This window comes from Dendrobates tinctorius, unplaced genomic scaffold (genome assembly GCF_039654945.1).
Source record: "Dendrobates tinctorius isolate UK_male_01 unplaced genomic scaffold, ASM3965494v1 ptg000035l, whole genome shotgun sequence".
NCBI classification, from domain to species: Eukaryota; Metazoa; Chordata; class Amphibia; order Anura; family Dendrobatidae; genus Dendrobates; species Dendrobates tinctorius.
The window spans coordinates 42,098,363-42,118,669 of record NW_027361703.1 but is presented as its reverse complement, the minus strand read 5'-3'; the positions used below and the strand labels follow the sequence as shown (position 1 = coordinate 42,118,669).

Here is a 20,307-nt window from a genome sequence, read left to right as displayed (position 1 = left end):
CTTATCAGCCCTGTATCTCTGGTGGTATGGGGTTTTATTAGTGCTTATGACCTGGGCAGCTTACACATCTAGAAAGACACTAATAATGCTGAGCATTATATGGAACTTTTAGAACAACATATGTTCCCATACAGACAGCATGGCTGCTCAGAAGAGTTTGGGTTATGAACTTGTCTGCTGCAGTACTGACCTTTCACCAATAGAAAACATTTGATTTTTTTATTAAAAGAAAAATCCAGCAAGAACGATCCAACACTACTGAGCAGCTAAAATCCTACATCAGACAAGAATAGAACAACATTTCTAATCCAAAACTAACAATTAGTCTCCTCACTTCCCTTTGTAAAAAGAAGAGAAGGTCCTACACAATAGTGGACATGGTTCTGTAGCAACTTTTTTGAGATGGGTTGAAGCCAAATTCTAAAGGCGTTAAATAATTCAAATGAAATGGAAAAATGTCTAACTTTCACCTTTTGATATGTGATCTTTGTGAATAAAATATGGCGATGAGATTTCCATATCATTCATATTCAATTGGAAGGTGGCCTACTATGCAAATAGCACAGTCACAATGAAGACGACTGGTGCAACATCTGTGAGATTCAGTCATTTAAAGCCTACATATTAGTACTATATGATACCCAAATACTATCACAACTTCAAATAAATAAGATGCTTGAAGAATAGTCTGCTTGAGGTTATGATAGCATGGTGGAGGACCGGGGCATCCGTCTCTTTCATATGCTATAATCAGGTTTTATATAAAAGATACCAACCTTTTTGGGGAGCAGATACAATTTACCCTATAGCTAACTTTTAAAGTTGTAGGTAATGACTTGACGCTACTGAAACAAAAGTTTTGATTGTAATTACAAATTCATTTTTTCCTTGTGATGTTATTATACCTGTTTGTTTTCCATATGTGAACCGTATCTTCATCTTTGATTTCATACTTCTCTGCTTGCTCGTCCAAAAAGTCAAAAAAATATTTAACAGCTGGAGGTACCACTTGATTGGAATTAAGGACACTGTGAAAAAAGTTATCTACAAATTGCTGGAGCGTACCCTGGTTAAGAAAAAAAACGATTAGCTACTGGTCAACATATACTAATCCAATCTGTTGGAAAGCACACATGAAGCAACTTTACCTTGACAGACAGAAGCCTTGTCAAATAGATTTCAGTTATGGCCTTTGTCTGTTCTTTCGCCTTCATACTTCCCCTTTTGGATTTACCATCATCAACTTCATCTGCTGGACGTACAAGATGCCATACTTTGTTCTCATCTTCTAGTAAGGCATGCCCTAAGTAGGAGGAAGACAAAATGCAGTTTGTTTTCTTTTAATGAAATACTTTCTGAAAAACTTTTTTATGTTGCTGTTTGGAAGGGAAAATATGCACAATGGAAAAATATTTCAGTACATAAGGGAATGATGTTAGCATCTCACTAAGGTTTCTAAGAATTGTTCTAGTAAATTGTTAAAATAACTGAAAAATCATGAATAAAAATCAGCCCTTTGGAAAAGATTAAGTGTGATGTCTGTTCTTGTCTATGGTTTGAGTGGGCTACTGAAATGGAGAAGATATAGACGTTAATATGGAGTTTTAGTTCTGGAGTTACAAAGGTTGGCCTAGCTGCCATCTGTTTGCTGATGAAGCAAGAATAGTGGGCACATGAAAATCACGTACAGATATGATTAGTAGTCTGCGCTTTATCATACACTGTTTCTCTGCCTTTCACTCTTTATTTTAGCGGAGTCTTAATGCCAACTTAAAAATTACTAATTTTTAAACTTGTTAACTATTAGGCTGGAGCGGATGAGCACAAGGCATTCTTTGTCTGTTCACTTTATAAAATTGCAGATGTTTTCATGTTGAGATGACCCTATGGGTGTCACATCCTATAGGTCTAAGAAGGAGGTGGCTATCAGGCTTTGCACCCATCTGCAATTCAACGCTTAAAAAACCCCAAAACCCTTACACTCAGCTCTGGCAGAAGAATAGGCAGCAGCCTATATACATGCTGTAACACATATGGATGGTTTCCAAGCTTCAGCAAAAAAAAAAAGGGGTCAATGGTCCTTGAGCATTATGGAAGAGGGCTGCACAACCTGTCTCCCGGGGCCACAAGTGGCTTGCGATGCCATTGTGTGCAGCCCTCAACCATATGGACAGAAAATCGCTTGTCTGAATGGCTAACTATATGTGAGTAGCCACACTCAGAAGTGTAGTGGAAAATATCTGAGAAGCAGGGACTGGAAAGTACTAATAGTACACTGTGTAGGCTTCTGTGGATGTCTCAGAAATAAGTAGAATGGGGTTTCCTCATCTGTATTACACTCCAGAAATGAGCATAGGTGTTCTTCTGTGCTGGTCACTCTCTCCATTGTAGTTTATGAGAGTTGTGAAACGTTAAAACATAAACTCAAAACCCATAGAGAGCAGTATATTCAAACTGTTTTTTTTTTTACAAGGATTTAGAAGCAGATTTTACTGCAAAATCTGCATTAAAAAATTACTTCAAATATTTTTTTTGCTATTGGTTTTACTAATAAAGGTTTAAAATATTGTGAAAAACAGTACATGTACACTATAGGAGCTTTCCTATTAAAATCAGTTGGAAACGTATTCAAAGAGTATTTGACACAGTTTTAGATTGTGGATTTAGGAGCAGAATCTATTTTGTCCAAGAACTCTGTGAACGTACAATGAGAGTGCCGATTGGTGGCGGTAAGAGTCTTTAGTTGAATTTGCACTTAGCATATACTTATTTTATATATGCAGGATATGCCATAAAAATCGTAGAAAGTAATGCCTCTTTATTTTTTAGTGTAGCCCCTGAATTGGTTCAGTATGACTATGTGGCCTTTGGACTAAAAAACGTGTGCCAATTATAGGGCCTTCTGGCTTGGTTTAGAGGACTGCGAAATCGGACCCTTCTCCTTGTAAGTAGGGCCTGTAGTAGCCTACACCACTTAAGTAGTTTATATGTGGCACACAAGTTTTATTTATTATACAGATATACACCGGCACTACCAATAGAAAGGGAGGGCTGCTGGTGCCTAGACAGAAGCTGTGCTTGTTCTGCCAAAAAAGGGGTTAAATAAGTAAATAGAGAAAGGCACAGCGCTCACAGGAGGATTCACAGATAACGTAAAAGTGAAAGTCCTGCCTTTCACACATAAGCCCGATACTCAAAGCATGCATGAGATAAAAATCTACCACAGCAAGATACACTGATGAACGGTAAAGGACTTATACAAACTTACCCTAGCTCTGCTGAATGAAGGTGCTGTGCTGATCACCGTGAATGATCCACAGAAATGCTGGATAAGCAGGTGAGAAGCTGGGAGGATGAAGTGAATGAGCTCAGCTGAATGGAGTGCAAGTAGTGAATAGAGCCAGGCAGAGCCAGGATAGCTCCGGCCGGTAGCGTCCTGGATGCATAGCTGAGGGGGGCCGACACTGTCCTGCACTGACAGCGTGTGACGTCACAGGCTAAGGCTACGGAGCCTGATGAAGAAGCACGTTTTGCTTTGAAACGCGTAGGTTTTTGGCCCCAGCTAGGCTCCGTAGCCTTAGCCTGTGACGTCACACGCTGTCAGTGCAGGACAGTGTCGGCCCCCTTCAGCAGTGCATCCAGGATGCTACCGGCCGGAGCTATCCTGGCTCTGCCCGGCTCTATTCACTACTTGCACTCCATTCAGCTGAGCTCATTCACTTCATCCTCCTAGCTTCTCACCTGCTTATCCAGCATTTCTGTGGATCATTCACGGTGATCAGCACAGCACCTTCATTCAGCAGAGCTAGGGTAAGTTTGTATAAGTCCTTTACCGTTCATCAGTGTATCTTGCTGTGGTAGATTTTCATCTCCTGCATGTTTTGAATATGGGGCTTATGTGTCAAAGGCAGGACTTTCACTTTCACTTTTACGTTATCATCTGTGAATCCTCCTGTGAGCGCGGTGCCTTTCTCTATTTACAAGTTTTATTTAGTACTTGGGATTTCAATAATAGTAAATAAAATTTTGCTAAAATGGGAAATGATTTACCAGTTAAAGTATCAATTGACAAAAAGATCTAAATATTGATGTACTGGCAATAAAACACTTTACATAAAGTTTTATAACAAACGTACTTTCTCCTGGGAGGTCTTGGTGATTCTCCTCCTGCTGCTGAGAAATTCCGATTCTTGATAAAATAAGTGTGGCATTATCCCTTACCTGCAAATAGAAGCACAAGGTTTTGACATGCCATTAGCTGAGAGGCATTTACCATATCCACCTCAGTAAAATGAAAAGCTCCGCAATTTTAACTTTTTTTTTTTTTAAATTAAGTTTACTTCAATAGCAACAAACATTAAAAGTAAAACTTGCTCACATTGTAATGCATTAGTGTATTTATCCGTTTCGATCTGCCTTCTTTCTGTGACGTTAAATCCAAATCAGACAGTATTTGTGCGGTTGAGCCTGGTCTCCATTCTGAAAAGAGAAGCCGCAGCACACAGATTACAAACATTTCCCTTTTACACCATAACACACACACGTGACAATATCTTTACTTAAGCTATTAGGAAAAAATATATAAAAGGTGTGAATAGCAATAACGTTAATCAACTTAAAACAGATTAATGATCTGTGATTTGACATAATTGAAAGCTTTGCTAAACTGATTAAAATCAGGCCCTGTCATTGCTCCCAAATAAAGGAGCTGGTCCTGCTGCTGGATCTACTGAATGTTTGCATCCTCGCCATGATGCAAGTATCCAGCAAAGCCTGGATACCAGGGAAAAGCTTTCCAACCTACTGGTGACATTTTACAGTAGAGCAGGAGGAACTGAACAAATTGACATATAATGTTGTGTAAAACAATTCAGTATAGCTTGCAATTTATAAATTGAAAACTCTACTTGTTCAGAGATTAGGATTCCAGCTAGTGGACTGATCAGTCTTTCTTACTATACTTTTTCTTTAAAAAATGCAAAATCAATTATGTGTAAAAAAAACAGGAAGGAAAATGCAATGAGGGTGGTAAAAAAAACAAAAACACATTACTGACAGCTGATGGCAAGGCTCCTTCACCTTAAGAATCAGGCAAAATGCATACATTGTGTTTATGCATGATAACAATGAAGTGTGTGTTTTGATCAACAGTTCATTGATCTTGATTCCTCTAATGAGACAACTTAACCCCAATATTGCTCTAAAACAAAGTGGGTCAGTCACAGTGGTCAGCCCTGAACAAACAGAACATGTTAGGGCCCTGTCACACACAGCGACGCACCAGCGTTCCCGACAACGATATGACCTTGTCAGGATCGCTGGTGTGTTGCTACATGATCGCTGGTGAGCTGTCAAACAGGCAGCTTCACCAGCGATCAGGACCAGCGACGATGTGGGTAACAAGCACGCACGTCGCTTAGTTACCCACTGTGTACCTTAGATACCAGCATGCTGGTGCAGGGAGCTGGTAACCAAGGTAAACAGCGGGTTTCTAAGCGCCGATGTTTACCTTGGTTACCAGCTCCCAGCGCCAGCACGCTGGTATCTAAACGTTCACAGAGGGTTTCTAAGCGCCGCGCGACGCTTAGAAACCCGCTGTTTACCTTGGTTACCAGCTCCAGCTCGCTGATCGTTGGTCTCCCGCCTGCCACACGCAGTGATGCATGCTGGCCAGCAGGAGACCAACAATCAAAAAAACGTCCAGGGCTTTCGAGCACGATCAGCGATACCCGGCAGGGGTGCCTGTCGCTGATACGTGTCACACACAGCGATATCGCTGGTGAGATCGCTGTTGCGTCACAAAACTTGTGACTCAGCAGCGATCTCGCTAGCGATCTCGCTGTGTGTGACGGGGGCTTTAGTAGAGGACATCAGAGCTCAGCCTAAAAATGCTAATTGTACAAAACTAATCCTAATACATTCACTTACCTATTGCCAAGCTGTCAGCTTTTGGTCTATGTGAATATGGAAGGCTTTTGTAAACCTGGTCAACAATTTTTTCCTTGACTTGTGTGATTGTATCACAGTTTAATACTTTTACTGGCACAGGCTCCAAACCTTCATCTTGAACAATGACGTTAACAGTCTGGGGGAAAAAAAGATTATTAATGTTAATTACACTAATATGCTATTACTATTTAACCCGTTCTATGCCTGGGTGGAAAACATTTTGATAGTTACATTTATACAGTGTCTTCAATAAAGTGGCAGCAGAGATTGCGGTATGCGGACGTCCCGACTTAGGCGTCATTTTATTGAAGTAATGTACTACAACGTCAACATAGCAGTGAGCACGTGCCAGCCATAGAGATAATGGCAACGGCCGGCGCGCGTGCACTGATATGTTGACACTGTAGTACAATTCTTCAATAAAATGGTGCTGGAGACAATGTGTGTGCATCCAGCGATATCCGGGGCCGTTTGGTTGGAAGATAGTGTGTCTGCGAAATCGCATACAGAATGTCTTCAGTAAAATGGCGCCGCAGTCCGGTATGTGCACGCGCTGACTCCAGCGACACACTGCACAGGCACCCATCCCGGCTTCGGACGGAAGGACATATCAATAGTTATCATATATTCTCATGTATAAGCCAAGTTTTTCAGCCCCTTTTTTGGGCTGGAAAAGACCCTCTCGCCTTATACACGTGTCATACACCTGAAAGCCTGCGAGGGAGGGGGACCAGGAGACATGATTACTCACCCTCCTGGCATCTGCATATCCGGCTCTGCTACATCTCAGTCCCGGTGTCTGTATCTCCCTTCCAGTCTTCTTCCAGTGCTAGTCACATGGTACCGCTCATTAAAGTCATGAATATGGACGTGTCTCCACTCTCATAGGGGTGGAGCCGCATATTAATGACTTTAATGAGCGGTACCATGTGACCAGCACAGAAAGAAGACAGGAAGGGAGATACAGACGCTGGGACTGAGATGTAGCAGAGCCAGATATGCAGACGCCAGGAGGGTGAGTAGGACTGGGAGGGAGGGTGAGCGAGCCATGCCATATTCACCTGTCCCTGTTCCATTGCTTAGCTCAGTCTCCTGGGTTCTCCGGCAGTGACATTCAGGTCAGAGGGAGCGATGACGTGGTTAGTGCACGCCCTCTGCCTGAACAGTCACTGCAGAGCCGGCGACGCTGAGGAGCAGCACGCATCAAGGAGAGGGGAGTATATATATTAATATGGAGCATGTTATGGGCCACCAATAACCTTTGTGTAGCATTATTATATAGGGCATATATTAATATGGAGCATGTTATGGGCCACCAATAACCTTTGTACAGCATTATTATATGGGGCATATATATGGAGCATGTTATGGGCCACCAATAACCTTTGTGCAGCATTATTATATGGGGCATATATTAATATGGAGCATGGTATGGGCCACCATTAACCTTTGTGCAGCATTATATGGGGCATATATTAATATGGAGCTTACTTTATTGGAAAGCTTACAGCCTGCAATAATCATTCTACCGCCTAACCACCCCCCAAGCCGCCGCCTCAAAACCACCAGAGCTGCTGCACCCCTGACCTTCTGTCTCTTCCCCACTATCCCATAGAATGTAAGTCCGCAAGGACAGGGTCCCTTCCCCTCTGTACCAGTCTGTCATTGTAAATTTGTTTACTGTTAACGATATCTATAACTTTGTATGTAACCCCCCTTCTCATGTACAGCACCATGGAATGGCGCTATATAAATAATAATAAATGGAGCATGTTGCATTTCCCACCCTCGGCTTACTTGAATCAATAAGTTTTCCCGTTTTTTTGTGGCAAAATTAGGGGCTTATACACGAGTATATAGGGTATATATATGATTGCAGATTTGCTAGCAAAACCTGAAGCAATCCTGATGCCAGCAAAATGAATGAGAAGGAAAAGGGAGAAATGTTCCAGCTTCTGGTAAAATTTTCAGAGTAATCTTTATTCCATCCAAAAACAATTAAATAGTGGACAGGAACAGGAGCAAGTGACACATTTCGTACACGGTTGCTCTTTTATCAAGCTTGAAAAAGAACAAGAGTGTTCAAAACGCGTCGCTTGCTCCTGTTCCTGTCCAATATTTTTTAATCGTTTTCTGATGGAGTTTAGATTACTCTGAAAATTTTACCAGAAGCAGGAACATTTCTTCCTTTTTTTGCAATTAATATACATGAGTGGTCGACTCGTGGTTCCGTGCACGCTGGTCTCCTACAAACTATAACGGTGAGCTGGCATTATCCTTCTCTGTTTTCTGCAAAGTGAACGAGAAACCCAAGTGTCATGCACACGTGCGTATTTGTGACTTGCAGATTTGGTGCAGAAAATAATCTGTAGCGTGTCAAGTGTCTGTGCATTTTTTACAGCATTTTTCACCATTGACCTCACTCAAATCAGTCAAAAACACATCAAAAACGCAAGTTTTTGCAGCTGTGTATCCTGCCAAGAGCTGCAGAAATGTCGCAGAAATTTCTGCGTCTATCTACTCAACGTGCACACAAAACCTTAGAGGAATGATATGAGGATTAAGGGACATTAAACCCAACAATTATTGATTAAAGTAAACAGAAAAACTGTCTATAGAGGTCAGTCTTGGAGAAATCTTGCAAAGATCACAAATGGTACTTTCCCACTTTTGCCAACTTTAAGAGAACCTGTCATCATGATTGTATGCCGAAAACAGGGCATGTATGTAAAGGTGCTTTACTGCTGAGTAAATCATTACCCAAGCTTGTAGACATCCGATTTGTAATTTTAGAAAAATCCATATACGAAAAGGTTATGCTAATGAGTTGAAAATGCATTGTACGGGCACTTAGAGTTCTCCTCCTTCTATCCCTATTCCGCCGCCTGCCTCTCGTCACTTATAGACAGGGCGGTGAAGCATGAGCCACCTGTCAGTCTTAACAAGGGCTGGGGATAGGGAGAGAGGCAGAAGAGCTGTAAGTTTAGGGCCTACCCATTGTACTTCAAACTCACCATCATACAATTTCATCTATAGATTTCTCTAAACCAGCAACATGGAATTCTAGAAGAAAGGTAATGATTTACTCAGTATTAAAGCAGCTTCATATACATGCTATTACTTTGGGGGTATACAATCCTGATGACAAGTTCTCTTTAAGAGCGCTCATAGCATTCCTGGGCTCCAACTGTAGACCTGGGGAGGGACGGAGGTAAACTGTCGCTGCAGCCATCTACTGATTCGGGAGAAGGATGTCAACATATAGAAGAATCCTTTATACTTTTTGCACACTTATTACAAATCATAAAAAGACGGACGGATCCAATGAAATGATAATAAAAACAGTCTATTTTTCTAACTACAAGACATTTTCTACACTTACTACTTCTTTGTGGTGATATTTTGATGAAAACTTCTATTGAAGAGTGAAATAACATTTTAGAGGTTCATTTACTGCCATCTAAAGCCATTCTGAAAGATTAGAGATGTAATTCTGTCCGGGGTTGTTATCCACAATGATTGCTTTGGTCACCAGAACAAACCCACTGTGTGGTCTGCGCAATTGTATCTACTCATTTACAAAAGCGGCCACTTACCAACTGTGAGTACTCCACATCATCCCCCAGTAATCCAGTATCATTCAGGGTGTATTTGGCTTTAATTTGCACAGCATCCACGGGGCCCTTCTCCACTTGGTGTTTGATTGCCTTGAAGAGTTTGTATAGATGCTCACCAGCTGTGTCCTGCATTTGAAATAAAAAGAAAAACCTGTCCGCTAAATGGATCAAGGAATAGCTTTTAATGATGTTGTGAACATCTGAAATCCCCATTCCCCAGTGGAAACTATTCTTTCTCCATGCATGAGCAGCGGCTGCTTTATGACAGCCGAAGAGGAAGCCAAATCTTTAATACTGCCTCTAAGTTGGCATGGGTATAACTCGCTAAAGAGCATGTCCTGAGGGCCGACATGTGCAAAGCCTCCCCAATCTGACCTTCCCAAATGGCTTTGTATTAGGACAGTGGATCCATTACTTACCTTTAGGTACTGATACAAACAAATAGACATCCAGTTTGAAAGCATTCTCTCCACGACAGTTTCTGATCTGCAAATAAGGGGAAGAACATGAGAATCAGACTTGCTCTTTTCACATCAGCTCACCAGGTGCCTCCATTCCCACATGTTGCTGACATATTGCCGAACTAAGCTATTTAGAAGAAGTAAAGACTCACATGTACAGTGCCATGTAGACATAGTGTTATGGGAAATTATCAAATGTTACTTAAGAGTATTACAATCCTCAATAATCTCAGCAGTATAACTGATCTATATCCCTTTGGAGTTTATCCAGCACAACAGCACCCCCAGTTGCCTCTGTAAACAGGGCGGTACTACACCTCCCTGTGCAGCAGGTGGCCAAGAGTATCATTGAGGAAAACATCTTTGCATTTCAAGGATTTGGCATATTCAGCCCAGACGGATGGCTAAGGCTCTATTCTGCACCATTAATGACTTATACACCATAGGCCTGACCTAAGGAGAGTCCTTCCGCATAATACATATTTATAACCTATCCACGGGATAAGAGCAACATTATTATATTCCATTCCTGGGATCCCCAGCAAACATGGGCATGAAGGCTCAAAACACCAATTCTTCCTTAATGTGGTTGGGATTAAGGATTAAATACGGTAACAAAATTGAAAATGAGCACTGCTGCTCCAGTGTCTTTGGAAAGGACAAGGTAGCCCAGTGCAACGCTACACTATCTCTATTAGACCCAGGGTCATGAATGGATCAGCAGTAAAAAGAAAGAGGAGCAGTGCTCAAGTCTTGAAGAAAGAATGGAAAAAAACCATCATCATGCACTGTCTGCAAATTAGCCCATAAAGTAAAGGTTGTGGCAGCACGCCAAGTAATCGCTAACCATATAGTGTACTGAAGTTCACAGGGTGCAATGTTTTGGCTGTAAATCAGCCACTTTCAAACATGCTGCATTATAATTATAATCAATACTACATTTGGTTTGCAATTATTTGGGTGCAGCCTTCGTCTTGACTTTATACATGGAGAAGCAGCATTTATGTGCAACCAAGGGGTTAGTAAGTGAGTAACAATGTGGGATTGAGACAGTCGTCCTCATGATTGGTAGAGGTCACAGCGGTGGGATCCCCAGCATTCAGACATTTAACACCTATCCTGAAGATCAGGGGTGGGCAATTCATATTCCCGAAGGGGCACATGAGAGACTGACTACTGTATTGTGGAGGACCGAATCAATAGGCTGAAATTAATTCTGCTCAATATGAACATTAACATATTAATTATTTTATATTAATATTACCTAATACTGAGCAGAATCAAGTATGCTGACATTCACCTATATACCCTATGAGCCAGCACACAGCCCCCCTATTTGGTGTATGAACCCACACACAGCCCCCCTATTTGGTGTATGAACCCACACACAGCCCCCTACATACAGTATGAGCCCCCATATACAGTATAAGAAACCACATAGCCTCTTTAAAGTGTGATCCCCCACATAGCCTCCTATATACAGCATGAGCCTCTAAATACAGTACGAGCCCTCACATAGCCCCCCAAAATACAGTTTGAGCCCCCACATATCCCTCCTATAACCATTATCAACCCCCATATAGCCCCCACAGCCCTCTATATAAAGTGTGAGCCCCCATATAGGCTCCTATATACAGTTAGGCCCTCACATAGCATCCTGTATACACGCAAACACCCCATACACATAAGAAAACAAAAAACACATACTCACCTAGCTCCCATTTCTTCGATGCTCCAGTTTCCGCTAATTTAAATCTCTGCACAGCTGACGTGATGATGTGACATCATCACGTCAGCTGGCTTAGCCTCACACGCTGATTGGTGAAAGGAGCCGGTGGCCTTGTCCTTCACTATTGTATTCACTGCTATCTGCATACTGAGGATGCATATAGCAGTGACATCGGGCAACGGCAAAGGGACAGCGGGTGAATGCATGGTGCGGCCTGTCTTTACCACGGGCCGGACTGGAACAGCTAGAGAGCCGGATGTGGGCCGCAGGATACAGTTTGCACAATTATGCTGTAGATGGATGTTCAATGTTTTGGAGGAAAAAATACCTTTAGGGTATGTTCACACATTGAATATTTGCAGCTGATTTTTCTGCACCAAAAACCAGAGAAAAGCAAATGTTTTTGATGCTTTTTACATGCATTTTTTCCCCATTCATTTGAACAGGAGTAGTACGCTGCATTAATGCTGTAAGAATTGACATGTTGCAGTTTTTAAAAAAAATGCACCACAGCTAGACAAAAATATAAGGAACAAAACAACCCGGGTGAATTTAGAGTTTAGAAGTCTCATTTATTTTGCTGCTGCTGTAAAATGCTGCATTTTGTTCTGCACAGAAAAAAAAACGCAGCAAAAACGCTAATTGTGAACATACCCATGATTTGAAGTCATCTTTACCAACTCAACTAACTCTTCAATAAAACTTGTTCCTATAATCAGCTCTGTGTATGTGAGCAACCACCTACAACCCCTTTTCCCAATAGGAACATCTGCATATCTCCAGGTTCTGTGCTGGAAAAGATCCAAAAAGAAATAACGTATTTTCTTCTTCTAAATACATTTTTTACATTTTATTGCTAGAAATCTCCAGTGTTGGTGCATAACAACCTTTTCTTAAACCTAATCATTTGTGCAAACCTGAATGTACTTTAGGAAATGGGTACAATGTAAAAGTATGGTGGGCAGTTCATTAGTCTGGTGCTATATCAACCACGAAGGCAAATTGCTTACTACTTATCAGAGAATATGATCTATGCTGCCATTATAAATCTATAACTAGTTTTACCTCCTCAGCATCAGTTTGGGATTCTTGGCCACATACTGCTCCATCAGCTCCACAAATAAGGTTCTCATGATATCTGTGTAGTACTCCAGCTTTCCATGCAAGGCAATTGTAAGCAGGGAGGCAAAATAAAGCTTCTCCCTGGCAGAGAAGCCTTTCTGGTTTTCCAGAGTGTGGATAAACTAAGAAAGAAAAAAAAAATCTATATGATAGGAACCTTAATGTACCATATACCAAGATTGCACCAGCTTTTGGCTATTACTCTTAGACCCTGGAGAGTGAAGTTATATTCTCCTGCTGCTGCTCGCTTACAGTTATCTGGGTGGTACAGGGATTTGTATACCAAACATCATCTCACTGCCGCTGCTTTCATCCAGTCATTGGGGTGGTGCAGGGAGCTGTCACTCACTACTAACTATAAAATGTAACAACTTCTAATTTACTCTGACTGACAACCTGTGCTGCAGCTTGCATGCAGAGCAGGCGGTCAATTAAAAAGATGGGTAACAATTACAGCCAATCAAGTGATCAACCAAAAAGATAGGGAACAATTACAGCCAATCTCACCATGTAGTGAGCAGTGACTATATTCACTCCCTGCATCTGAGCAAGGACTGGAAGCAAGTAGCTGCAGAGAGAATATAATTCATTTTTTCCCAGTAGCCACTGGTCCATTATATATTAAATTCAAGTATTAAACCACTCCACAAACTCTAGTGAAAAACAGATTAATCAACAATAATTGTAAGGAATGTAAATTGTAAGCGGAAAGCTGCTTCATACATTATTAGGACACGTATGTTACACTACAGGATAGCACATGGGACTGTTCATGTGATGACAATCCAGAATCCTCCGCATGCTTTGGAGAAATGGATGCAGTCCTGACGCCCCAAACTGCTGATCACTAGAAACTTGGTTGGGACATATTTGGAAACCATAGAACTGTAGTTTTCACCAACAAATTTGTGACAGTATAATAGTGAGGAAGTATTAACAGTAGTAATTGAACAGGGACATTGTGAAATAAAAACCATACTTATCTGAGGTATAATAGAGGGTGATGGATAAAACACCCAAGTGATGAACTTACAATGGTCAGGAATGATTTGCTGTTGAGGAGGTTTGAAAACTGGTTCAGTGCCTGCTCCACAGTCTGTCTCCTTGCTTCTGGAATATCAAGTTTCCCAGTAATCATAACATCTTTCTCCCCATCTTTGGACGGCCAGAAAAACACTCTGTCCGTGTACATTTTGTAGTCCAAAACCGGTATTCCCGTGTCATTGAGGTCATTGGTTTGGTCTTCCATTTCGATCATAAGATCTAAAAAATAAACCCAAGAAAAACAAAAAGACATTAAAGGTCAAATGTTACTATAAAAGCATCTTTGGGAAGAAAAAGAGAATAAGTGCTATATGAGAAGTTTAATCCTCTCACTGTAGGTTACCTTGTTTGTGAAGAAAGAATAATTCTTACCTAAAGCAATGAGGTTACAGTATCTTCACATACAGTTCTTTTACAACATTCGGCATACATTAACACTGTAGAGCATGCCTTTCCCAACAAGGTAACATCAGTTTACCTGTGAATTCCTTCTTGCAGCGATCTCTGACACTTTCCTCGAGTCCCTCTAGTTGCTGTCTCACTTTTTCATACTCGCGCTCTGCCTGACGACTCTTCCTCCTTTGGTCACAATGTCATATTAGATACATAATGAAAACAACACACTTCATTGCGATTATCGTGAACCCCAAGTGGCAGATCATTTTAATTTCACACTTTTACAACCAGACTAGCCGTTTTCTTTCAATGTAAGCAAAAAAATAAGCAAATTCTTTACATAGGTTCTCAAAGGCAAAAACTCAAAAACTAAGCTAAGAAAAACATTAATATAATTCTTTAGCAAAGATGTAAAGGTAACCTGATAGCTTCGCCAGGCCCCACAAAGTCGCTTTTATATGGGTAGTGGCGATATGCTAATTAGTGAGTGAAAACATTGCTTTCCCCAGACTAGTTATCCAAGTAATCGCACTGCGCATGCCCAGGGAGGCAGCGGTGACATAGGACACATAGCTTAGAATTTGGCAAGCTGGCAGTACCGTCTGGCTGTGTCTTGAGTCACCAATGCATCCCTGTGTGGTGAAGCTTGCGGTGCCTGCACCATCTTACTGAGCATTATCAGGAAGGTAGAGATTTGCCAAGAGTCGGCAGGGACTCAGATTTTGAAAATCATTATTCACACCGATAGGGGCATGATGACATGATTAGTAAGGGAAAACAATGTAGCCTCAACTAGTCACCCATAAAATAGCATATTGTCACCATAGTTGTAAAATAGTTTTTTTTTTGGTATATACAGTAATCAATAAGATTTTGAAAATGCCCTTGTATAGAAGGACATAATACCATACATGTTGGTGGTTTGGGAGCAGGGAGAAGCTGCCAAGTTACGTTTAAACTACAAAGCCATATCTCAATAAGGCTAGCTTCGCACCAACTTGTTACGGTTGAATTTTTGCACCTACTTCTGGGCACCAATTATTTTTTAACCCTTAAGTTTAGCTACGTGTTGGAGAGGATCTTGGAATTGTAGCATACATGTAGAATAGTATATTTGTATGAGGGTAAGTGGAGACACTACATACCGATAAAAGTAGACAGCGGTCACAATTATTAGGATCATTGGTATGAGGACTACTGGAATAATTATGTGCAAAGGAATTGCTGGGGACTGTCCATATTCTACTTTTCCCAATATCCATTCTCTGTTTCCAAATCGAACCTATGCAGGAAAAAAGATTAAAAAAAATGTATGTTTCTAACACCTTTATTGAGGAAAGTCAGGATAAACACATAGAAAAAACATGTTTGAGTAAAAGACGGATTTTTGGTTCTTACCGTAAAATCTCTTTCTTGGAGCCTTCATTGAGGGACACAGAATACCATGGGTGTATGCTGCTGCTGCTAGGAGGCTGACACTATGCAAAAACAGAAAATTAGCTCCTCCCCGGCAGTATACACCCACCGACAGGCACCAAGCACCTCAGTTGGTGAAAAAGCAGTAGGAGATGCAACGAGAAAAACTCGAAACATATGTACCAACCCAACAAGGGACTCTAAGACCCAACACGGTACAACTTAAACAGGGAGGGTGCTGTGTCTCCCAATGAAGGCTCCAAGAAAGAGATTTTACGGTAAGAACCAAAAATCCGTCTTTCTTTATCGCCTTATTGGGGGACACAGAATACCATGGGACGTCCCAAAGCAGTCCCAAGGGTGGGAACAGCAAAAAGGAACGAAAGTAACCAAAAGGCTCAGGTCGGCCGGTGCGCCACCGCCACCTGCAGAACCTTCCTACCAACCACAGCATCAGACGAAGCCTGGGTATGAACCCTGTAGAACCTCGTGAAGGTGTGCAAAGATGACCAGGTTGAAGCCTTGCAAATTTGCATGGCCGAGGCCTGGTGACGAGCAGCCCACGAAGCCGCCACAGCCCGGGTGGAGTGAGCTCTTACTCCCGGAGGGGGCCGCTTTTCCTGAAGACGATACGCTTCCAGAATGGTAGAACGAATCCAGCGAGCGATCGTGGATTTGGAAGCCGAAGGCCCTTCTGACGACCTTCAGAGATGATCAGCAAGGAATCGGACAGACGAAAGGAAGAGGTCCTGGCAAGATAGACACGCAGGGCTCTAACTACGTCCAGTTTGTGGAGAGACTTCTCAAGAGGATGACAAAAAGAGCCGGACAAAAAGAAGGAAAGACGATATCCTCATTGATATGGAAAGCGGAAACCACCTTTGGAAGAAAAGAAGGAACGGGCCTGAGGACGGCTTTGTCCTGATGGAGAATGAGGTAAGGGGAACGACATGACAAGGCCGCCAATTCAGAAACCCTTCTGATGGATGAAATGGCGATCAAAAAGGTGACCTTCCAAGAGAGAAGGGACAAAGGGATGTCCTGGAGAGGCTCGAACGGCGCCTTCTGGAGAGCGCCAAGAACGAGGTTGAGATCCCACGGATCTATTGGCGAATGATGAGGAGGAGCCACGTGGGAAACCCCTTGCAGAAAAGTTTTGACCTGTGGTAGAGAAGCTAGCTCTCTTTGGAAGAGGATAGAGAGAGGAAACTTGGCCCTTGAGCGTTCTGAGGGACAGACCCGCGTCCAACCCAGACTGAAGAAACCCAAGGATAGATGGGATAGAAAAGGACATTGGGAAGACTCCTTTATCATCACACCAACGGAAAAAAGCCTTCCAGTACCTATAGTAAATGCGGGAAGAAGCTGGTTTCCTCGCTCTGATCATAGTTTGAATAACCTGACTGGACAGACCTGATTCCTTCAGAATTGCGGTCTGAACGGCCATGCCGTCAAACTCAGAGACTGAGAATTCTCGTGGTAAAGGGGGCCTTGCGAGAGAAGGTCTGGACGGTCCGGAAGCCTCCAGGGAACGTCCGCGAGCATGTTGACCAGTTCCGCGTACCAAGGCCGTCTTGGCCAATCTGGAGCGACTAGAATCACTGGTACGCCTTCCGATTTTATCTTTTTGACCACCCGAGGGATCAATGCCAGAGGCGGGAACAGATACGGAAGTTGAAACTGGGACCACGGAGTCACCAGTGCGTCGCATGCGACGGCTAGAGGGTCCTTGGACCTGGCTACGAACTGCGGCACCTTGTGGTTCATCCGAGAAGCCATGAGATCGACATCCGGGGTGCCCCAACGGTCGCATATCTGAGAGAAAACCGCGGAGTGCAGGGACCATTCGCCGGACGCTAGGCCCTGGCGACTCAAAGTCGGCTGCCCAATTTTCCACCCCTGGAATATGGACGGCGGAGATTGTCGGAACGTAACGTTCTGCCCAGCGTAATATCTTGGCCACTTCTGACATTACTTGTTTGCTGCACGTGCCCCCCTGATGGTTTATGTACGCCACGGCCGTGGCATTGTCCGACTGAATACGGACCGGCTTGCCGGAGAGGAGGGGCTGCCAATAAAGAAGGGCCAGGAAAATTGCCCTGATCTCCAAAAGATTGATTGGAAGGAGAGACTCCTGTGGCTTCCAGCGGCCTTGGGCCGCTTTCTGATGGAACACGGCTCCCCATCCTAAGAGGCTCGCATCGGTGGTGATGATTTGCCACTGAGGCGGAAGAAAGGACCTCCCTTGGAGAACTGACGCTGGCCGTAGCCACCAAGCGAGAGACTGCCTCACTCTGAGAGGAAGCAGAATAGGACGGTCCAAGGACATCGTGGTCTTGTCCCAGGCTGAAAGCAGAGACAGCTGGAGGGGGCGAAGGTGAAACTGCGCAAAGGGCACTGCTTCCATGGAGGCCACCATCTTCCCCAGGACCTTCATGCAGAACCGAATGGGAATGGGAGCAGGCCTCTTGAGAGTTCTGATGCCCTTGGACAGAGTTGTAAATTTTTCCTTTGGAAGAAAAACACGGGCTAGCTCCGTGTCGAATTCCATACCCAGAAAGGTCAGACGCTGGGAGGGGATCAGAATGGACTTCTCCTTGTTGACCAGCCAACCTAGGCGGCTGAGAGTGTCCAGGGTTATCTGAAGGCTCCGGAGACAGTCCTGGCGAGACGAACCCTTGATCAAAAGATCGTCCAGATAAGGGATGATGAGGATCCCTCTGGAGCGAAGGATGGCCATTACGGTCGCCATCACCTTCGTGAAAACCCGGGGCGCTGAAGCCAGGCCGAAAGGAAGAGCTGTGAACTGAAAATGGTCTCCCTGAAACGCAAATCGAAGATACTTCTGATGTTGCACACATATTGGAATGTGCAGATAGGCATCCCGAATGTCCACCGAGCAGAGAAATTCCCCGGGCTCCATGGAAGCAATCACTGACCGAAGAGACTCCATCCTGAAATGAAGAATCTTCACGTGGCGATTGAGCAATTTGAGGTCCAGAATAGGACGAAGAGAGCCGTCTTTCTTCGGGACTACAAAGAGATTGGAGTAGAACCCGGAAAACCGTTCGTCTGAGGGAACGGGAACAATGACTCCGGCGGAAAGGAGGGAGGAAATGGCCTGCAGAAAACCCGGAACCTGGGCCCGCGGTCGCAGAGGCCGAGACCGGAAAAACCATCTGTTCGGGAGTGAAGCAAATTCGATTTTGTAACCGGATGCGACGAGTTCTCTGACCCAAGCGTCGTCTACAACGGACAGCCAAGAATCCGCGAAAAAGGAAAGTCTGCCGCCCACCCTGGAAGAAATTCCAGGTGGGGGTGACCCGTCACTTAGACGAAAATCTGCCGGAATTGGCTCCTGCAGATCTGGAATATTGTCCTCTAGATCTCCAGCGAGGAGCGGGTTTGTAGGAAGGTTTCCTCTGATCCCGCTCCCTGGTGGCAGGCGGCCGATCCTGTTGAGTGGCTCTCTCCGTGGCAGGGAAGGGACGAAAGGGCCTGAATGGTCGAAACCCCCTTCTGTTGAAGGGACGTTTTGGTCGAGACTGGGGAAGCGAAGTACTTTTACCTCCAGTGGCATTGGAAATTATCTGATCCAGCTTTGCTCCAAAGAGCCTAGAGCCATGGAACGGCAGATTGGTAAGCGACTTTTTCGAAGTAGTGTCCGCATTCCATGACTTTAGCCAAAGGACTCGGCGTACAGCTACTATGTTGCTGTTAGCCCTTGCTACGCAGCCGGCCGCGTCCAAGGAGGCGGCCAAAAGGTATTTTCCCGCCTGGTTAATCTGATCTGCAAGATCTGCTAACTCGTCTTGAGGAGCTGACGCTAAGATGCCTCTGCAAAGAATTTTTGCCCAAGCGGAAATGACCTTCGCCACCCAGGCGGATGCGAAAATAGAGCAGAGAGAGGCGCCAGATGCCTCAAAGATAGACTTAGCCAGAGATTCAATCTGCCTGTCAGTAGGATCTTTGAGCGATGCCCCGTTGGGCAGCGAGAGTACCATTTTAGAGGCTATCCGGGATACTGGAAGATCTACCTCTGGAGCCTTGGACCACTTAGAGAGCAGTTCTGCGTCAAAGGGGTACAGAACGTCCAAGTACTCGCGGCCTGAGAAACGTTGCTCAGGGCGCTCCCAGTGTTTGGATAAGGTAGTATCGAAATCGTTGTGATTGGGAAATGTTCGAGACGGAGGTCTGGCTCGTCTAAGGAGAACCGAGCTTTCCTGAGCTGGAGCCTCATCCTGTTTAAGCTTTAGTGTTTGGAAGATAGCTGCAAGAAGACTATCGACCATGTCCCGCGTTTTAGAAACGCTGTTCCCCTCTGAGCTAGCTTCCGAATGAGAATCATCGCCTGACTGAAGGCTGTCCTCCGAGGAAGGAGAAGGAGGCCTGGGAGCGGAAGGGCCCTGCGAGCTCGAAGACGAAGTGGACAGAGCCCGCTTCCGAGAAGTCCTTCCCTGTCTGTCTCTCTGAAGGTCGCGGTCAGGTGCAGACGACTCACCCCGAGAGGTGGTCGGGGCAGAGGTGGCTGAGGATAGCTGAGGTAATCGTTCTAAGACCTGGACCAGCGACT

The 20,307-nt window shown here is 43.9% G+C and overlaps 1 protein-coding gene across 2 annotated transcripts in view; it reads right to left on the bottom strand.

Moving 5' to 3' along the window:
* Positions 1-20,307, bottom strand: part of PLXNB2 (plexin B2) — a 295,006-nt gene that overhangs the window by 11,591 nt on the left and 263,108 nt on the right. For both annotated transcript variants that reach the window (XM_073573427.1, XM_073573428.1), the window contains 11 exons: positions 15,464-15,600; positions 14,401-14,501; positions 13,912-14,141; positions 12,822-13,000; positions 9,986-10,052; positions 9,546-9,692; positions 5,929-6,085; positions 4,379-4,479; positions 4,137-4,221; positions 1,149-1,303; positions 906-1,066 (listed from right to left, as the gene is read on the bottom strand). In XM_073573427.1, the coding sequence (XP_073429528.1) occupies positions 906-1,066; positions 1,149-1,303; positions 4,137-4,221; positions 4,379-4,479; positions 5,929-6,085; positions 9,546-9,692; positions 9,986-10,052; positions 12,822-13,000; positions 13,912-14,141; positions 14,401-14,501; positions 15,464-15,600 (1,520 nt within the window). The remainder of the gene's footprint in view (positions 1-905; positions 1,067-1,148; positions 1,304-4,136; positions 4,222-4,378; positions 4,480-5,928; positions 6,086-9,545; positions 9,693-9,985; positions 10,053-12,821; positions 13,001-13,911; positions 14,142-14,400; positions 14,502-15,463; positions 15,601-20,307) is intronic.